Source organism: Mixophyes fleayi, chromosome 7 (assembly GCF_038048845.1).
Source record: "Mixophyes fleayi isolate aMixFle1 chromosome 7, aMixFle1.hap1, whole genome shotgun sequence".
Taxonomy (NCBI): domain Eukaryota; kingdom Metazoa; phylum Chordata; class Amphibia; order Anura; family Limnodynastidae; genus Mixophyes; species Mixophyes fleayi.
The window spans coordinates 94,878,805-94,900,141 of NC_134408.1; the positions used below are offsets into that span (position 1 = coordinate 94,878,805).

At 40.3% G+C, this 21,337-nt stretch overlaps 1 protein-coding gene across 2 annotated transcripts in view; it reads right to left on the reverse strand.

Moving 5' to 3' along the window:
• Positions 1-21,337, reverse strand: part of CDK15 (cyclin dependent kinase 15) — a 225,588-nt gene that overhangs the window by 153,473 nt on the left and 50,778 nt on the right. For both annotated transcript variants that reach the window (XM_075180145.1, XM_075180144.1), the window contains 4 exons: positions 20,438-20,517; positions 19,424-19,518; positions 12,499-12,561; positions 9,250-9,373 (listed from right to left, as the gene is read on the reverse strand). In XM_075180145.1, the coding sequence (XP_075036246.1) occupies positions 9,250-9,373; positions 12,499-12,561; positions 19,424-19,518; positions 20,438-20,517 (362 nt within the window). The remainder of the gene's footprint in view (positions 1-9,249; positions 9,374-12,498; positions 12,562-19,423; positions 19,519-20,437; positions 20,518-21,337) is intronic.

A 21,337-nucleotide genomic window follows, 5' to 3' on the forward strand; every position in this document is an offset into this window, starting at 1 on the left:
GGCCAAACGGCATGACCAGGTATTCGTAATGGCCCGAGAGCGTGTTGAAAGCCGTCTTCCACTCATCACCTGCTCTAATACGTATGAGATTATAGGCCCCACGAAGATCAATTTTTGTGAAGATAGTGGCTCCTCTTAATTGATCAAAAAGAACGGAGATGAGGGGAAGGGGGTAGGTGTTCTTAACTGTAATAAGGTTCAGCCCTCGATAATCGATACAGGGTCTGAGTCCACCGTCCTTCTTGGGTACAAAGAAACACCCCGCTCCTACTGGGGACTTGGATGGCCTGATGAAGCCCTTCTCCAAGTTTTCGTCAATATACTCCTGCATGGATTTGGTCTCTGGACCAGAGAGAGGATACAAGCGTCCCTTGGGTAATTTAGAGCCCGGAATGAGCTCAATGGCACAGTCGAAATTGCGGTGCGGTGGTAGTGTGTCAGCAGCCTTTTTGGAGAAAACATCCCAATAGTCATGATACTGAGAAGGGAGCTGCTCCGGAATAGACTGAATAATACGTAGAGGTAGTGTCAAGCAAGACTGTGTACAATGGGGGCTCCACTGGACAATTTCTCCTTTTGCCCAATCCATGACGGGGTTATGGCAGAATAGCCAAGGGTGGCCCAGAATTAAAGGAACCGAAGGACATTCGATAAGACGTAAGACTATGGATTCCGAATGGAGAGCGCCAATGTTCAACTGTAATGGTGGGGTCTCCCAAGTAATCTTGCCGCCTGGCAACGGACTACCATCTAAGCCACATACCGTAATGGCAGATTGGAGTTTAATCCGCGGAATACCAGCAGAGCGGGCAAACTCGATGTCAAGGAAGTTGCCAGCAGCCCCTACTGATAGTTTCGTAGAACGAGCACTGAACGTGAGCTGTGCAGGGACCAATAGTGCATTTTTCTGGGAGACAATTTGTAGACCTAAGTGAACTCTCCCCTCGTTCCTTAGGCATGCTCGTTTCCCGACTTGTTTGGGCAAGAACGGGAGAAGTGGCCTCTTGCGCCACAATATAAACATAAGCCTTGTGACCGTCTCCTGTCTCTCTCCTCAGAGGAAAGACGGTATGCTCCCAATTGCATTGGTTCCTCACCATCCTGGGAGATAGGAACGAAGGCGGATGGAGGTGATGACGTTTCCTTTTCAGTTTTCCGCTCTTTATATCTCCTGTCAATTTTAATGGAGAGGTGCATCAGATCCTCCAGAGAGCTAGGAGACGGGTATTGCACCAGCGAATCTTTAATCTGTTCAGATAGGCCGACACGGAACTGACTACGTAAGGCAGGGTCGTTCCATCCACTGTCAGGTGACCATCTACGGAATTCCGCGCAGTATTCTTCTGCCGACCGTCTGCCCTGTTTCAAGGACCGTAGGTGAGCTTCCGCGGAGGCCACTCGATCCGGGTCATCATACAGTAAACCCAATGCCTCAAAGAAGGAGTCTACGGACTGCATGGCCGGACTGGTCTGTGGCAAAGAAAACGCCCAGGACTGGGGGTCACCCTGTAGAAGGGAAATAATAATCCCAACTCGTTGCTGCTCTGAACCGGAGGAGCGGGGTCTCATCCAAAAATAGAGCTTGCAGCTCTCCCTGAAGTTCCGAAACAAGGTTCTATTTCCGGAGAACCGATCCGGTAAATTCATTTTGGGCTCACAGATGGGATCTGGAGGAGATTGTGAAGCTTTTGTGGCTTCTTCTTGAACAGACATACGCTCAGCCAATCCCTGCATCATCTGATACAAAGACTCAACATGGCCTGCTAGGGTTTGTGCCGGAGACGGTGTGGATCCACTTACATCCATCCTAATCTTGTCTCCGTGAGTGGGCCGGTTATAATGTTAGGAACCCCTCCAGCCGGCACAACACAACCCGGAGTCTACTCTGCCAGTCAGGTGTTCACTGGAGCCCCTGATGGTGGGGACAGACTGGGCCGCAGACTGACAGAGGGTCGTGAAGTGTGTACCGGCTGGGGAGAACCCAGGCAAGAAGAGTCAGGTCCACGCAGAGGTCAAAGGCCGGCAGCAGGTAACAGTAATGATGAACAAGCTGAGGTCAGAGGTCACAGGCAAAGTAGCAGAACGGGTAAACAAGCCAAGGATCAGGGTCACAGGAAACACAAGCGAAGTCCAATACGAAGCCAAGGGTCATACACGGGAAGTCAAACGTAGATACAGGATACAGGGACTGGAACAAGCAGGTCAGCAGACTGGAGCACAGAAGCTATAACCGGCAATGAGGCAGCAGACCTCATTGCCTTAAGTACAGACACAGACCAATCAGCAGTTGAACACACTCCTGCAGGCTAATTTACTAGTATCCAGCAGGGTCAATCAGGGCTTGCCCCTGACCTACACAGTTGCAGGCTAATGCCTGTTAATAAGCCTAATCAGCCCACAGGCTGCCTGCTATGCGCATGCGCCCGGCTACCAGCACCGCCGGGACGCAGCGCTAGTGTACTAGCGTCTGGCCGTTGCCCTGGTAACCGCCGGACAGGAAGAGGAAATGACGTCCCGGTCGTCAAGGTGACGGCCGGGACGCTGGGGCGCATGAGAAGCGAGCCGCGGCGGCTGTGAGTACCGCCGCGGCTCGTGACAGTGGCCCAGTGACCCAGCCCTAGGCAAATGCCCTCCCTGCCCCTGGTGGTGTATGTAGCTTTGAATAAACCCGCTAATCACTTGGATATAATACAGCAGCCTCTGAATCACTTACTTCTGAGCTCATGACCATAATACAAAACATGACAGGAGTGTGTTCTAAGATGTATATGTATTATATAATGGACCCAACGATGGTCTACCTACATGAAATTATAAAGTATTCCACATATACTACACAACCCATTGGCATGTCCTTGTACCTTGATGGTGTCCACAATCTCTCACCTCCCACGGCTTCATTAAAACTCCCACTAGTGGTCAGCCTATAGCTACTAGCCATGGTAACCCAAAAGGAAAAAAGTGATTGGTTGAGTGTAGGCTGCTTTCCATAGATTACTATAACACACATGGACAGACTAATAGAGAAAACATTGCAACGTTACAGGTGGGTCTGAGCACACTGAGAAGCGGGATTGATACCTTTTATTGAAATAGTGTAACATGGAATAATAGTACGATGTAGTACATCCTGCAATTCTTTTGCATTTATTGAACGACAAAATCCTTCAACGACAAAATCCTTCAATCCTTGTGTAGATTCACAATAGCTGTAGAGCCATATATTTTTGTGCCCACAATCTCTCACCTCCCCCAATCTCTCAGCCAATATTGCAGTGGCAGCAGATTAGCTGTTGTATTGATCAATTTATGCAATAAGGGATTTATTTTAATCAGCGTAAATACTGAAAAATCTTTTACATATGGCTATAAAAGGTCAGTTCATGATAAATAGAGCACTATATGTTCTCCACAAGCCAGAAAAGGCACCCATTGGACTCCCATACAGCTGTCAATTGTATGTGACCCATTTACTATTATCTAATAATGTTAAATAGCCACATCACACACCCAAGTACCAGAAGCCCTAACTGAAGCACCAACGAGTCCAGGTACCCCAGAAAAGCAACAAAAGCTGATTGTTGCAACACCCAAACATGGCGCAGTTTATCTAAAGTAAAGTAACTGCATACGTGGGAAGGTGATTGGGTACATCACATCATGTGGACAAAATTAAGATTATAAACCAATGAAATCACTATTCTACAGCAAATGTTCACAGATTTTAATCTCACTCAAAGCCTTAGGCTGGGTACACACTATACAAGATTTCTCCTGATGCGATATTCTTAATGATTTTACCAATGATATTTTTTTAAAAAAAAGTCCCGATCAGCATAGTGATTCATGTGTACACTCTAAACACATTTTACATGATTTACCTTCAGATCTATGCTCTACATCTGTCATAACCATCGACTGAAAGGATCTTGACTCTGCACACTATATAGAGACCTATGGACACTGCCAGTCATGAGTGCATTCACACTGCAGAATTGGAACAACACATTTTTAGCCCAGTTTAAAAATCAAATGAATGTGTCTTGGAACGATAATGTTCATTGTTGCAGCATACACACTAATGCGATATCGGGCCGAACGGTTGCTTATCATTTGATTGGCCTAATAATCGGCTGAAAACACTGTAGTGCATACCCAGCCTTAATCTGTTCCCCAGTGAAATTCTACCTTATGGAACAAAGAAGCAGCTAAAGTAACTCAGTCACAACAAGGTCACTGAAAACTTGAACAGCAGGGCATATAGGATGGGGAGGAGTAAACTTACATGTGGCTCCTAATTTAGGTGATTGATGAAAGAGATTAATGTTCCCAGAAATAAATATTTTTTTGTGTCACTTATAAGATTTTTTTCCTTTATCATTTTGCACCTATTTTATGGTATGTAGTATGTTTTGTTTAATGTTCTAATTAATTTATTTTATTTATTATTTTGTATGGATGTCTTTTCTGTAGGGAATCAAAATGGATTATGTCTGTGTGCACCTACAGTAACCATTGCCTGCAGGAGCTTTCCTAATGATTTACTCTGAACGGAACAATAGACTGGGTTGTAAAATGTAAACTAAACAATTAAACTCTGCCATTTACCTTTGTTTTCAATGTGCTCTAAGTGTGAACATTACAAACCATATTATTATCTTTGTTTTCAGCATTTTTGCTCTATTGTAGTTAAACAGTAAACTTTTCCTGGTGTTGTGGGTTCACAAAGCAGAATCTGATTATATTACTTCTCTATGTAGAGGTACTGCCAAGGTGATTTATTGCTCATTGATAGATGTATAATGATTGTTAGAATGACCAAAGGCAATAATGAGATATAAGATGATGATAAGGAGTTATTTCTGTCAATTCAGTCATCTTAAAAGGGACAATGTCACCAAAATAAAGAAGAAATATATGCTGTGTTAAATACCAAAAGCCAACTATCATTTTGCTATGTCTGAAGACCATTTTAATCAAAAACTGTATATTTAGTGTATAGGTCTTTACATGTGATAGCTGGCTATAGCTTCTTATCTCCCAAACCACATTTCCACTGTCTAAGGCTAGGTACATACTACAAGTTTTTCAGCCAAATATTGGGTCAACCACACGATAAACGACTGTTTGGCCAGATATCGCATTAGTGTGTATATTTACACAATGATCGAGAGTCATTCCAAAGTACAGATCGTCGTTTCAGGATTGCTCATCCTGTTTAAAAATCGTATTCCATCTTATTCCAACCGCCCTCCGATCCTGCAGTGTGTATGCACTCACAATCATGATCTCCACAGAGTATACAGAGTCATGATCTTTTCAGCCGATGCCGACAATGAATATCAGCTGGTGTCCCTGTGAATAAATGAAGAGAGTGCTGTAGATGGAATAATTTGTCCGTTTGTTTCAGAGTCACAGAAGCTAACGAAATTTATAATAACATTGTGGATAGCTTTAACAAGGCGGTTAATCAGTGTGATAGGAATAAATGAATGTATGAATGAATATTGTACTGTCATTATCTAAACTACTACAGGACCAGATGAACAGCACATATCTGAAGGTAAATCGTGTATAGTTTGTACACATGTATTGGCAGACTGGTTGGAGCTTTAGTCCTTTGTAAAATCATTAGTGATAACAAATTGGTAAAACGTTTTTGTAGTGGTTACCTAGCCTAGTTCCCTGGAGCAAGTTCTCACTTCAGGACTGCTGTAAAACTATTAGAATAAGACCACCCCGTTGTTTAATTTAGAGTACAGCTGTCAGTAGACAACAATAGGTTGATAAGGAAGAAGTAAAACCTATAGTTTACAAGCTGCCTTGCAATACTTTTATTTACCTAAGCAGTACTATATACATCAGGATTGGAAAAACTGTCACTGGCCAGATGATGTGGAGCACATTGGGCAAAGCTGGATCAATCATTAGGCAACCTTAGCTCCTGCCAAGGGCCCGGCGGGCCCTGAGAGGCCCAGATTACCATAACCTGTTTTCATGCTCTTCTTTTCTTGATAAACAGATGGGGAAGAGAAGGCCCAAAACCAGTATCTTGCCTAGGGCCCTATGGGGTCTTAATCCGGCTCTCACATTGGGCATATTGGAACTTGTAGTTCCACAAGAATAGGAAAGCATTAGTTTTATACGATTGCTTTTTTTCATGGTTTTTCTTTATTTGGAGGGAGCTTCCCTGTTTTTATTTATTATTTTCTTTTCTTAGGGTTAGGTGGATTGAAAGCATGGTCAGCATCAGATTAAGGACATAAAATCAAAAGATGTATTTTTTTTTTTTTACTAAAGATTTAAAAAAAAACAGGAAAATAACATGGAAAGTGGAGTATGTACATTTTGGTCAATCTATACTTTCTTATGTAAGAAGTATACTTGTGTTTCTTTCAAAGTTTTTCATTATAATGGAAAGAGGTCCTGCTTTTGTCCATTATGCAAGGACCAAAGGGTTGCAAAAAAAGGTGTCATTCTGGGATCCCATACATTCATTAACCAGACCCCCTCAGTCTATCAGGTCTGGAAGAAGCACATCACTTTTCAGTGCAGGACAAGTAATTTCTAATAAAGGGGATCCCAAACTGTTGGTTTCCATTACATTGATAATCATCCCAGGATGGCTGGTGCCGGGTTATGGAGGGTTCATGCTGATAAAATAAAAAATAAGTAACTTTAAAAAACTGACTGAATAGTCTCCCCTAAATTGTGTATAATCATGTATTCATAATTCATGATTTCACAACATCTACCCCACATACAGTAAAAATTCTGTACAATTCCAAAAAAATCAATGAAATTGCAAAGTGTGTAATTGTAATCAGTGTGCATGTTTGTAATTGCAAACAGTTTAGCAAATTGTTCTGTGCACTTTCATTTTACAATTCTTCACTTGTCTTGACTGTAGTGCATTTGTTCTACCAAGGTAAGCAGGAACATCTTTGCATGTGGAGCGCATTCTTTTGAATTGTGTGATGCAATACAACTAATTTCTGATTTTATTCAAATTCAGTGTTCCATGTGTGAGGAAATAATACAATCAAAATAATAATTATCTGGCATTTTGGTAAATGCGACTGGAACATGATTGTGCTACATGTGCAGTTGCGCCTTAGAACAGTGAAAACACAAGTGGCAGCGAAAGTGATTTGGCCACTAGGCCTGAGTGCTGAACGACTGATTTCATCCAATTTGGCCACCCATGTGCTGAGCAGTGGAATCTCTGCATGTGTGGCCAACATTTGGGCAGTAAAAGCTTTAAGCTTCCCACACACACGGCTATTGTTTTAGGCCAAATTACCCACCAACAATTCCAACCAGCATTTAATTGGGGGCAATAAGACATTGTTCTGCACTGCCTTCAAACCAAGTGGGCCCAAAAAACAATATTTGCATTTATGAGTATTTATTGGAAAACACACTAACTGAATCCCATGTAATTAAAGCAAATAACACATTGGCTGCTATGGTTTATTTTCATGGATCTGTTTATCCATGGTGAACTTACATACACTCAGAATAAAATTGGAAATAATTTTACTGGAGTAATTTGAAGTCTACTTAAGCAATTGAATTGTGCTTAAATTTATATTTAGCCATTTTGTGTTTGTTATACTGTATTATGTAGTATATAATATATACAATGTTTATACAGGTAAAAAATACTAGTAATAATACAGTATTTTATCACATGAAACTGGTGGTAATATGCCGTCATCCAAGCCATTCCATGGCCTGCAGCTTTCGTGAGAACCTGCCTGGATTATATTGTGCAACACCTTAATTTTAATCCAGCCTGTAAATATGTGTTTACAATACACATACAGCCCGCTACCCTGAAAAAAAATTACAAACATACACTGCGTCAATACTAAGGGTGTGCACCGGCCACTTTTGGTGTTTTGGGTTTTGATTAGCTTGAGGTTTTGGGTTCTGATTTGTTTTGCCGAAACACCCCACGAAAGGTTTTGGTTCTGATTTCGGGTTTTGGATTCTGATTTTTTTTTTAAAAAAAAGCATAAAAAGTGCTAAAATCCATTATTTTGTTTTTTTTTCACTCCTACACTATTATTAACCTCAATAACATTAATTTCCACTAATTTCCAGTCTATTCTGAACACCTCACAATATTGTTTTTAGTCCAAAAGGTTGCACCGAGGTAGCTGGATGACTAAGCTAAGCGACACAAGTTTAATGTAGTGAGCAAGAAAAATCATCCTGAATAACTGGAACCCTTGTTTGCTTTGTGTAGGAGGAAGAATATTCATAAACTATGCTCACACCGCACCTTTTTGACCCACAGAAAGTTATTTTCTTGTTTGTTACCTGGCTCTTTCTCCCCACCCCACAACGTGTCAAAAAGCTGAACCCCATATTTATTTAGTATTTATTTCCCATTTTTATATCTGAAACAATGAAGTATAACAGTGCAGCCAAACGTCAGCATAACATCTCATACCACCATATACAGTCTGATGCCCAATAAAATAGCTGTGTGTCTACCCATGTCCTGTATAGCTGTAGCAAAATACGACCCCATGGTAACCATATATAATCACATGCCCATCAGCATAATAGCATCATATCCACAAACATCCCAAGCAACCACATACCATATATCCCTATATCCACCACAGTCCTGTCAACCACATACAGTTCTGTGCATCATGCCCAACGCAGTATAAGAGCATCATGCCCATCTCTGCACCCAGGATAAAAGCCTCATGCCAGCCACATGTGTGCTAGACACAACAGCCTTATTTCTACCACATATAACATCTTGTCCACCATATCTAACCCTTTGCCTTATCACATTTAGTCCTATGCAAAATACATTTTCCAGTGCATGGCAGCCTCATGCCCATCACAGCACTATCCACTATACACTGCCCAGTGCATCACCCATGTAAGTACTAAACCACACCGCCAATCTGTCTTCCTTGATCCTCCTCTCTTCGGTATCTCGCGAGATCCGACGGCGTGATGACGAGGTTTTGACTCGTTCTGAGGTTCGTGGTCGGCGGGAACCCCCGAACAGTGCTCGGATCCGGGCTCGGATCGGCACTGTTCGGGGGGGTTCTGATTTAATAATTCCGGACCCGCTCATCTCTAGTCAATACACAGATCTTGTAGTGTCTCCCAATGTATAATAGAATAGTACATTCATGAAAAAAGAAAAGACTTTCATTCATAGCCCCTGTTGTTACAGATGCTGTGCACAAAACGGTTTATCAGTGTTGCACTTACCAAAGTCAGCCAGTTTGAGCTCCCCTAGGTAGCTAATGAGAAGATTCTGTGGCTTTAGATCCCGATGTAGGATGTGCTGGTGATGGATATAGGCCAGACCTCTAAGCAACTGGAACATGAAAAGCTACAGGAGAAGAAAAGTTGAAGTTCAAAAGGAGATTCTCTCTGTCTTGCTCAGAACCACTTTCACTAATTATCTGCAGTTTTTGGTTAGATTCAGCCCTCTGTGCAATCAGTAATACATAACATGCATAGACCATCCTCCTTTCATTTATATGGACCAGACAATGAAAATAAATGTTTTCTTTTGTTTAAAAGAAGTGTAGCTCAGTGCAACCCTTATGAACTAGTTAGGACTACCTCTGAGACACTTGCAGAAATCTAGTACCAGGAGCATATTTGTAGACTTTTGTTTCTGGTGCAATTAAAGATGCATGTGGGATCTTGGCAGCAAATGAGTTAATGTTAGGTTTTCCCACTTCTTAAAATATCCAAATGTACTGCATCTAAAATTGTTTAAAATGAGGTGATGGCTACACTGACTTGTCAGAGGCTCTAATGAACACCAGCAGGCCAATTTAAAAGTCAGGGAAACTTAGGTATAAAGGGCATGGCTGGGGGAGAGAGTTGAATTAATACAATGTAGCTAATAAAAACCATGCATCCATGTAGTGCAAATGTTATAGAAATTTCATTCATCTGAAATCTTGTAAAATAACAGAAGTTTAATAAAAATGGTTTACATTGTTATTTGTTTCTTAAACGGCACATGCCAATTTGTTTAATTAATGCGCTACAAAAATAATTTTGAAATATACATATGTAGAGTATAGTTATATGTTTTCCTTATCCACATGATACAAGCATGTGACTTAAAAGAGAAGTATTCTCTTGATATTCTAAAATGATAAACCACTTAGAAGAGCATTTACTTCTGAGTACAGCAGCAACATGTCTATTGATTAATCATTAATGAAGTAAGCTTCCTGGAAGTGATTGCCTGGGGCTGTATTTAGTCCCCTTCACATGAAATCCAAGTCTACAATGTTATGCCCAAGAGGGACAAGAAAACTAAGTACCCAGGAATCAGGGTAATGCATTCCCTACTAAGGGCTAGATTTACTAAACTGCGGGTTTGAAAAAGTGGAGATTTTGCCTATAGCAACCAATCAGATTCTAGTTATTTATTTAGTACATTCTACAAAATAACAGCCAGAATCTGATTGGTTGCTATAGGCAACATCTCCACTTTTTCAAACCCGCAGTTTAGTAAATCTAGCCCCAAGTGTTTTTATGCAGGTCACAGAAATGTAAGGTGACTTCTAATACCCTGTATGCATTGGGTCCATTACTAACACATTTTCATAATGAACGCTGAAGTGACGGCTTCAGAACTCTTTGTCTCTGCAGATATTAAATGAGTGTATACATATATTAACATCACAAAGAAATGTCTTCCCCTCTCATTGCATGACAGCTTTTCAGATGTAGGTAGGGCTATAACTAGGGCTGGGTGAGAGGGGCACCTTCCCAGAGCACAAAGCAAAAGGTGGAGCAGGATTATGACTATTTTAGGGTAAGTTAGTAACAGTTGAATACTAGAGAGCATCAGTTTTCCTTTTTGCCCCAGCCACTAAATTGTTTAGTTGCGACTCTGGTTGTGGGAGTACCATGATGGAGGAATTACATTATAGTGCTGTAAGCTACATCAGCGGTAGAGATGGTCATTGACCCCCGTGTTTTGGTTTTGAATTCGGTTTTGGATCTGGATTACCGTCGTGTTTTGGTTTTGCAAAACCGCCATTGCGTGTTTTGGTTTTGGTTTTGTTTGGTTTTGTTTTGCCATTTTTGAAAAAAATACCATTTTTTTGGTCTAAAATAACCTAATTTAGTGCTCCACCAGTTTCTTAGATAAGTGAGGTAATTCTAAAGCTAATAAATTATGAAAAAAACAGTTTAATCCCTGGTAGGCCGTCCTTAATGGGAACACTTGTCTGCAAATTATACAGTCAAACCTGACAGATATGACTTTTGACAGCCAGAAATATTTATGCACAATTAGGGGGGACACCCCAAAAGCACTGGGAAGTGCTAAAAATTAGTTGGTAGATACTGCTGACAGATAGTAATTTTGACAGCCAGAAATATTTATGCACAATTATGGGGGACACCCAAAAAGCACTGGTAAGTGCCAAATATTAAAAAAATAAAATAAAACCTCTATCCTCCTCTCTTCTCTAGCGATTTTTGTTACAGCAATTGGAATAAGAATATTGTATTCTCTGTCCCTGCTCTAATCAGCCTGTGACTACACCCTGCTCTCTCCCTCTGTCAAATGGTGATGAATTGCTGTGAAGGCAGGTATTTATAATCTTGAAGTATCGTGAGAACCGAGCCACGAGATTCGACGACGTCACAATGACGTTCGGCCTCGATTTGGATTCGGAGCGGGCGGGAGAGTACCGAGCTACTCAGCTCGGTACTCGGATACCCAAAGTTCGGGTGGGTTCGGTTCTCGAGGAATCGGACCCACCCATCTCTAATCAGCGGTCACTATAGCACATGGGCCATAACAAAGGCATAAGTGGGCCCAGGCTTAACAATATAACTGTGCACTCAACATACAATGTACAATTTTGATAACTTTAAAATGATGGCTTTTATTACTAATTCTTTCAATCATTTCCATAATAGAGGCCGGCACAATAGCAACACTCCTCTCAACAATGTTATCCAAATCAGCTGGAGCTGGGATTAGGGTTGTATCACATAAACAATATGTTGTGCTTGAGGCCAACAAGAATTATGAGTGTAGTATTTTCTCACACGTAGGCTAGTCAGGCACACACATGCTAGCCTGTCCACCAAATGAATAAATCTATGGCAAATTTGGTGCCATGATAGGGCAGAAGTGTTTTTTTTCTGAGAGCAGGACAATCTAATAAAATTGCATTTACCGATTACCCTACCCACACTTTAATACAGTCTTCGGCTGACAGTATTTTCCTTCCCTACCAATAAGAGTTTCATCAAGATAATTGTATTAGGGCACAATCTGATCTAAAACCATAAAGTGTAATGCTTCTTATAGTACTTCATCTTCTCCAACTACACTCCCACGAGGCAGCTCTTATGCTAAAATCTTAGAAAATAAATATTAACACCATAGATCTGAGATATTCTTCATAAAAAACACACTCTGCTTCTGCCATTACTGTACTTCAAGTTTTGATTAGATCAAGATCTCACCCGGACGTTGTAGGGCAGAAGTCCTCCCGGATGCTGTGCCATGTATTGTGACAGGTCTGTGTGCTGAGGGGGAAAGTAAAATAATTATAGCATTAGTTAAAACTCAAATCTCCTGTTGCAAGTGGCACCATGGAAAATTACAGTGAGTACTAACTCTCGGACTCAAACTGTTGGGGATAAAAAGACACTCATGAAAAATTGCTATATATAGTATAGTAAGTTTTGTGAAAATATACAGTGCCAGTAAACGGAGAGCTGTGAGCTCCCTCTGCAGGATTTTATTGTCATAGACATTATATGAGCTGTCTGAAAATGGCAAATCTGATAAGTTCTTGCAAATTGAGCAACATTGTATGACATAGAATCCATACCTCTAAAATAGGAAAATAATATAATATAATTTGGGCTGTTTTATTGATTTCCAAACATATAAAATGTTCACTTGTGAGATATGGCTCAGTATATGCTATATGCACTTGATACACCTCTTTGAAAGTGTTGTGATGTACAGTGCTTCTCTCCGATTTCATGTGATGGATCCTCCATAGTCTATAGCATTACATCAGGGGATGAAAGCTAAGATTTTTATCAAATAAATAATTAAAAATTAATAATAAATTTATAGCTCAGTTAAAACTGTCCACACTGTTTCCCATCTATTATGAAAACAATAGATGTATTTCACAGGTATATAAAATGAGTACTGATGTATGTAGGCATAAATAAGAAAACATGATGATAAGATAATGACAGAAGGTCCAGACTGATTTACAAATTCAGGCTTGGTTCTACTTCAAATGTCAAATTATGTTTATTGGTCTTTGATAATCCGGTTAGTAAGGGACAGTTTGTGGTATTACTTGGGACCTCTTTTTATCAGAAACAATAATCTAAACTTTTTTTTATCAAGCAATATTTTCTTAGCAAATGTGTCTTAGATTATATATATGTTAATGTTTCAAACCTGTTACATTTTGGACATTTAGTGTAACTGTAAAGATAGTAATAAATGCAATTCTCTGCTTAAGAAAAAACGATTCCTAACATCCATTTTGTCCTGGGTTCCAATCTGTGTTTACCATTAAATTTTAATTAATCACTACAATATCAGCTTATGTCTGTGAACTAGTTGTTTTTCTAAGCTACTAAATGTAGCTTAGAAAAATAATAGGCTGCGACAGCCTATTGTTTTTCACTATTTAATTTCCAAATGCAATGCAGGACACAATATCATAGGCGATATCTGGCACTTGAACCATTATAGAAGCATGGGTGGTCCAAAATTGATCACATCAGTATCCGGCATACTGGTAAATGCAGTTGTGCTCTGTGCCTAAGACCATGTTTCAACCGCATTAACAATCCCCAGTGATAGCAGAAGAAATCTGGCTGGTCAGTCTCAGCATGTAGGTGGCCAAATTTGACAGTCATCCTGTATATTAGCACTTGAATTAGATGCCGTATCAATCTGTGTGCAATAAGTTTAGTTACTTTGAAGTGGGAGAGGTTAGACCCAACTTATTGCAGCCAATCAGAACCTTAGAACTGTTAGATATTTGAAGCCTATCCACACTTATGCTTGCTTGCTCTTTCACTGAAATAACAATTATGGTCACATGGGTGCCCAAGCCACTCAGATGGTGGATATGTAATGTCACTGTACTCTTCCTGGTTGTCGGTGACAGGTTGTCTGTCCAGTGTTCCTGGTCCAGTGGAGGGCCAGGATCTAAGTTGTGGTCTTATCAGTGTACAAAGCTTTCACAATGATTGCTGTTGGCAAAAATGAGAAGCACAAGAGTGTGCATTCGTATATACAGGACAATGTAAAATACTCTTCTTGTGGGAGGTGTAGAGCAGGCAATATGTGGCTAAAGTAGGGACTCAGCACAGACCCTGCAAAAAAGCCCCAAGCTTCACAGTTATGTATCTGTCTGCTTCTGACGTGGATTGCATAACTTCTTTTCCAATTATGAACTCAGAGGCTTTTATTTTATTTAATTATGCTAACTAACTCCTCTCTTGATGTCTGCATCTTTTCTCGCAGACACTTTCATGCCGTATATATCATTGTTGTCTGTGTGTCTCCGCATAGGGTTCAAATGATTCCTAGCCAGTGACATTTTACTGGAGGTTTGGAACACAAGTGTTATTTGGAAAGGTGTATGTCTGAAGGAGCCCTAAAGCTTCATATGTCTCAGTGATTGTCATGCAGTTTCCCAGGAAACATAAATGTTCTGTGTTTGGATTCATTTAACAACACAACCTTTCGTAAACATTGTGTTGTTCTGTAATATCTACTTGTCGATGTGATAATAAACCAGGTGAACACAAAGGAATATGCTGGAAGTCATTTAGTCATGTGTTGCCTTAAATGAATGGTGTACCGCAGTGAGAACGGGCAAGAGGAAGTCACTGATTTAAGAGCCGATTTCAATAATGCGCCAGTGGACTCTGAGTAAGATGGACAGTCAATTTTACCTTCACATATGAAGATTTCATTTTTGGTTCTGGATGTCATTTTATATATCTAGTTATCTAGCTGAGCTATATGTTCTGCTGTCATTTACATTTTAGTCTTTTATATGGTCATTTGCAGTGATGAAATATGCAGCTGTGCAGTGTATTGTTCGCTGATTAATGATCCACTGAGCACATAACAAGGATTACAACACCCACTTTGAATTTTGGGAAGTGCCCTCATAATGCAAATGTGAATACCAATTAAAGTAAAAAGTCACTTTAAAGTTCTGTATACTATCACTTTTGGACCCCCATCCTCCTAATTAATGAACTTTTAAACCTTAAGATTTTAAAATAATTTTCAGGACATGTTGCTGCTGAATGTAAGCACGTCACCTGTGGCACTGTCTTGGCAGGCCAAAGTGCACTCCAATCTCCATAAAGATATATTTACATAAATTATTTATGATGCAGTCTGAATTATTTTTTTTCAAATAAATTTTATTGAGTCATTTGAAAAATAAGAGGTACAGAAAGCGAATCAGTACTACATACCAGAATATTAGAAAAAAGCATTGAAGACATTACACATAGGTTTAAAGTAACAGTATTAATATCTTGTATATAACAGTCTGAAACAGTATTAATGGGTTAGTCCAGGTTGAGATTTTAGTGTAGAGAGGCATATTCTGTACCAATATGGGGAGAGGAAAGGACCAGAAGAGGAGGAGAAGAAGAAGAAGAAAAAGAGAAGAGAGGGGGAGGATAGGAGTGCTTGTCAGTAGAGGGATGAGTAGAAAGGGAGTAATATAGCAAAGTGAAGAAAGCCTCGATATCAAAAGTTTGTTCTTTAAATTTTTAAGGGGTGTAATACATTAAGAATTGTGTTATGATGAGGCAAAATAGTCTTGCCAACAATGCCATGTAGAAAGGAATTGGTTAGGGCGATCATTTAAGGTGCATATGTTCTTAATTATATATTTGCCAAACATTTTGAATAAGCTATGGGATTGTGGGGCTCTCAGCTTGTTTTCATTTTCTAGCTATCAGACATCTAGCAGTGGTAGAATGTGGCCCGGGAGTTTCCAAACAAGTTTATGAGTGTCAGGGGAAGGCGGGGAAGAAGAAAGTAATAGAGATGGAATGGAAACTTTAGACTGGTTATTTTATGGATAAGATCAGCTACTTCTCTCTAGAAAAAGATAATTTTTGGACAATTCCACCAGATGTGGGACAGGGTACCTCGGTGACCACAGTTACGCCAGCAAACATCAGAAGTTGGCGGATAAATAGATTTAAATCTGGTACTAAATACCAACGAAATAAAAGCTTGTAAGCATTTTCTTTTATCCGAGTACAGATTGAGAATTTAGCAACTGCCTCACGGATATCAGTCCACTCTTCAGGATCTAAAACCTCGGCCATGTCCTACTCCCAGCGAAGCTCATTTAGCTTTTTGTCAGGTAGATTGTTATTCATCAGCAGCGCGTAAAAAGTGGAAATTAGTCCTTTAGAGGTTGATCTGTGGGCACAGAAAGACTCCAGAGGAGATGGACAGCAAGGAGTTTGCAGGTCTATTTGGCTGTTGAATATGTGTCGTATTTGTAAATATTGATAAAAGGATGAGGATGGAAGGTGGAGGCGATCGCGGAGCTCAGGGAAAGTCGGAAAAAATCCCACAGGAACTATATTGGGTAAAAACATAATGTTATGCTTTGTCCAGTGGGAAAAAGATTTAGGAATGCTGGGTTGTTCCAGAGAGGGAACATTCATTTAGGATTATATATAAGCTTAAAGGTGCATGTACAATATTTCCATATTTCAAGTGAAAAGTGAACTGTAGGAGGGGGTGTGTGTGGAGGGGAAGGTTTTTTATATCAAGCCAGAATAGGATACTGGGAGATAACATCTGGAGTCGATCTGCTTCTGTGTCGACCCACAATCTAGTGTGGGGGCATGCGTGAGCTAAAACTGCTTGAGTGAGATGTGATACTAAGTAGTATTTATGGAGGCAGGGAAGACCCAAGCCGCCCTTTTAGCATGCCAGTAAAGGACTTTTAGACTGACTTTTGGGCGTCTGCTGGACCATACAAACTGAGAGATACTAGACTGTATATCTTTGAGAACATGCGAAGGGACACGGACTGGATAAAGAAGTCTGGGTAAGATATTCATTTTTATTGAGGCGACTCTACCAATCCATGATATGTATTTAGGTGACCAAGAGCGGAGATCACAATTTAAAGTGGCTAATAAAGGGGGAAGGTTGGCCACAAATATCATAACTTTTGGTTAGCTTGATTCCTAAATATTTAATATGTTGTGATTGCCAATTAAATTTAAAAGTGTCTTGCAAGTGTCTTTGAGTATTAGATTGAAAGTTGAGAGGTAGGGCTTCAGTTTTGTCAATTAATTCATTAATTCATTTTAAAGCTAGAAAGTAAATTATAATTTTTAATTTTGGAAAAAACAGAAGGGATTGAAAGGTACAGATTCGTGAGGGTAAGGAGGCAAGCGGCAAGCGGTTCCATCATTAATGCAAAGAGAAGGGGAGAAAGGGGACATCCTTGTCTAGTACCGTTACGAATTGTAAAGGCCAGGGAGGCACAACCATTAGTCAGAACTATTGCTGAGGGATTATTATACAATGATGCGATTCTGTTAAGGAAAGGACATTGACTATTGGCTGCGTTAAGAACTTCGCGCATAAAGGCCATGAGACGCGGTCGAACACTTTCTCCGCGTCAAGAGCCACCACCAGAGGATGGGTCTTAAATTTATTAGGAGCATGGATTAAGTTAATGATTTATGTGTTATCTGCCGCTTGGCGGTAAGGGATGAAACCCACTTGGTCTGGATGGACAAGGGAGGGAATCACACAGGTAAGTCGGTTAGCTAAAACGTTTTAAATCGACATTTAATAAAGAAATTGGCTGGTAGCTTGCACATTGACTCGGGGCTTTTCCCTCTTTTGGGATTACAACTATATTCGCTCTGGTGGTGGCTCCATCAGACTTCCTTTAGGTGAGAATAGAATTAAAAAGATCTATGAGCATGGGAGAAAGGGCAGGAAGCATCTTTTATAATATACAGCTGTGAAACCATCAGGGCCTGTGGCAGACGTGTTTCTGAGGGATTTGATAGTGAGTTTCAGTTCCTCGGGCATTACCTCTTGGTTTAGAAAGGACAACTGCGCATCACTGAACACGGGAAGTCTACAAGATTCCAAACATTTTTAACTCTAGATCTGAGAACCTTAGGAGGGAGGTTATCTGCCTGTAAGTCATACAGTTTTGAATAAAAGTCTTGAAAACGATTGGCAATCTTTTGCGGATCGCACAGTTTACTAGCTGAAGCATCTTGTATATAGATAATTCTATTACTGGTTCTCTTGGAGCGTAGTCTACGAGCTAAAAGAGAGTCGGCCTTGTTTCCTTTTTCATAATAACTTTGGCATAGCCAAGTTGGCAGCTTTAGGTGATAAAATGTGTTGTAGTTGATCTTTGAGAGACAAGATTTGTAGATAGATTTTACGTTTAGGGCGCTGTTGATGTTTCTCAGTGAGAGAAGATATCTCGGCTTCAAGGTCGTGTATACAAGATGATTGGACTTTTTCAGGGTTGAGGACATGCTAATTAGTAACCGTCGAATTGTGCCTTATGAGCCTTCCATGTTATAGAGTGAGGAATATCTGGAGAGGAGTTAAATTCCCTGAACTCCGCAATCGCCTGTATGACTTGTTGTTTATTTTCCTTTTTGGAAAGGAGGTCATCATGTAGCCGCCAAAATCGCAGTGGTGAACAGAAGGACAAATGGCAAAGTAAAGTGAAACCGCTAAATGATCTGTCCAAGTAATAGGGATCACATACGAGGATCTCAACAGGGGAGTGATGGGTCTATCAGTGAGGATCATGTCTATACGACTATGAATGTTGTGAGGGACAGAAAAATGTGTATAAGTGCGTGCTGATGAATTCAAAACTCGCCATGTTGCGTAAAAGTCATGTAATTTAATCAGGGAATTCAATTGACGAGAGGATGCAGTCTGAATTTTAAATACTCCTACTCAATAAATATTAACTTAGACCAGAGAAGGTAAAGAGATAGTGAAAACTGCAACCGATATGCAGAACAAGTGGCTTGTACTGTATATTTGGTCAGTATTAAAAATTAAGAAATAGATATTTTTACGGGACAAATCTTTACAACCTAGGGCAGTCTTGGAAATAAGAGGCAGTTAACACAATTAAGTATGCGGTCCGGTCCATCCGTTTTCCTTACTATTTTATTTTTGCTATCTCAGCTGAATGTCAGCTGAGGCAGCCAACTGACATTTAGGTGAGTCAGAGAAATGTGCAGCCTGTAGATCATACCCTATTATTATCTATACAGGTAAACAACATTAGGACTTGTGTGATCGCAACATGGAAAAATAAAGTATATAACCAATGAGATGGTCACTTACCACATATTCAAAAACAAACGTTAACGTTTCCCTGGTTTGAATTATATCATGCAGAAGGACGATATTTGCATGTTTCAGGCCTTTCAAGAGAGACGCTAAATAAAAAATTAAAAAGCAATTAAAAAAAACTAAAAGCAATTTGAACACACTGGCAGCAGTCAACATTCATTTTTTCATGTGTGGCTCTTTTTCACTTAAGTGAATCAAGCATTGCATTTGCAAAAAAGCAGCACTAAAAGGTCCCATTGCAGATTATCCTATTTAATGACACTGGAGTACCAGCAAAATGTGTTCACAAAGCAAGCCAAACCTCCATGATTGGCGGGGGCCATGCTGGTGACTAAAAGGAATGCATTACCATTCAATCATGGTGGTATAGGTTTTGTGAATGCACTGTACTGATTCTTTCACATACAACTTACACAACTTCCTTTTGGCCACATAAGACTATTATACTGCCCTTTGCCCACCACAAGCTCTGACTGTCCTGAAGCACAATATGTTCTAACAGTTTACTGGACGTTTATGTCATATGGTTCCTCATATTTTGTTGTGACAATTGCTATTTGTTTTATTATCTTTATTTGTCACTGGTTACACATTCATTGATAAATATTTACTTTTAGAAGGAATATTTACTTTCAACCTGAAGTGGCTCAAATGTAAATATGGTTACTGAAAGCTCACTTAAAATAAAGCATACTTGCTGACTTTCAAACGTTGGCGTCCGGGAGCTGCCTGGGGAAGGTGGACAATTCGGGGCGGGGCTATGCAGATCACGCCAAACGCCGCGATTCCATGACAATCACGGCATTTTTTTTATCTCATTCTGCCCATTTCACTCAAAAGTGGGAAGATGCGGGAGGCTGCCATACGCTCCCAGGAGTCCGGGAGACCTACCCAGAATCCGAGAGTCTCCCGGACATGCTGGGAGAGTTGGCAAGTATGAAATAAAGTTACTTATAAAGTAAAAGTGGAATGCTAGAAACTGCAGCCACAGTCTATATATGTTACCTTCTCGGATGGCAGTAAAGGGCACCCCTTCCTCAGCTTTCATACTGATGACTTTCAATGCAACTAGCTGTCCATTAATCCTGAAAAAGCAAAGTAAACACCTATATTACTTTCTTTGAACATTCATAGAGCTACTCACTGCAGCCAGGCAACAGCATTCCAATGTGGTGTTAATCCACTACAACAGACTTACACAGCCTATGACCCATCAGCTACTGTAGGACTACAGCTCCCAACATTCTCTGCTTCCAGAGCATGTTGGAACTGATCAGATCCACAATACCTGAAGAGCCACAGGTTGCTTACCCCTGAATTACTACTTAACAATATGCCCAGATAGCTATTTTAATAACGATCATTATTCTTATTAGAATACATCTAGAAATAAATAGGGTACAATATTGACATACATTTTGACTAACTGAGCAAACATCCTCATGCCAGTGTTTTATCAATTTCACCATTACAACTTTGCATATACATTCAGCTGTAAATTACTATTTTTCAAGACAAATCATACTTTGCAGGGGCGGATTGGCCATAGACTACTACATAGACAGGAAGTCTGACTTCACTTCCTGTCTGCCTGATTTGAGGAGAGACGACGGCCAGAACAACTGAAGGTAATTGAGGGGGGGCTGCCTATACTATACTAAGGGGGTGCTGCCAATAATATATTATACTAAGGGGGGCTGCCAATACTATACTATACTAAGGGGGGCTGCCAATACTATACTGCACTAAGAGGGGGCTGCCTAAACTATATTATACTATGGGGGGGGCAGCCTATACTATACTAAGGGGGGGTTGCCTATACTATACTATACTATAGTAAGGGGAGGCTGCCTATACTATAGGAAGGAGGGCGACTGCCTATGTACTATACTATAGGAAGGTGAG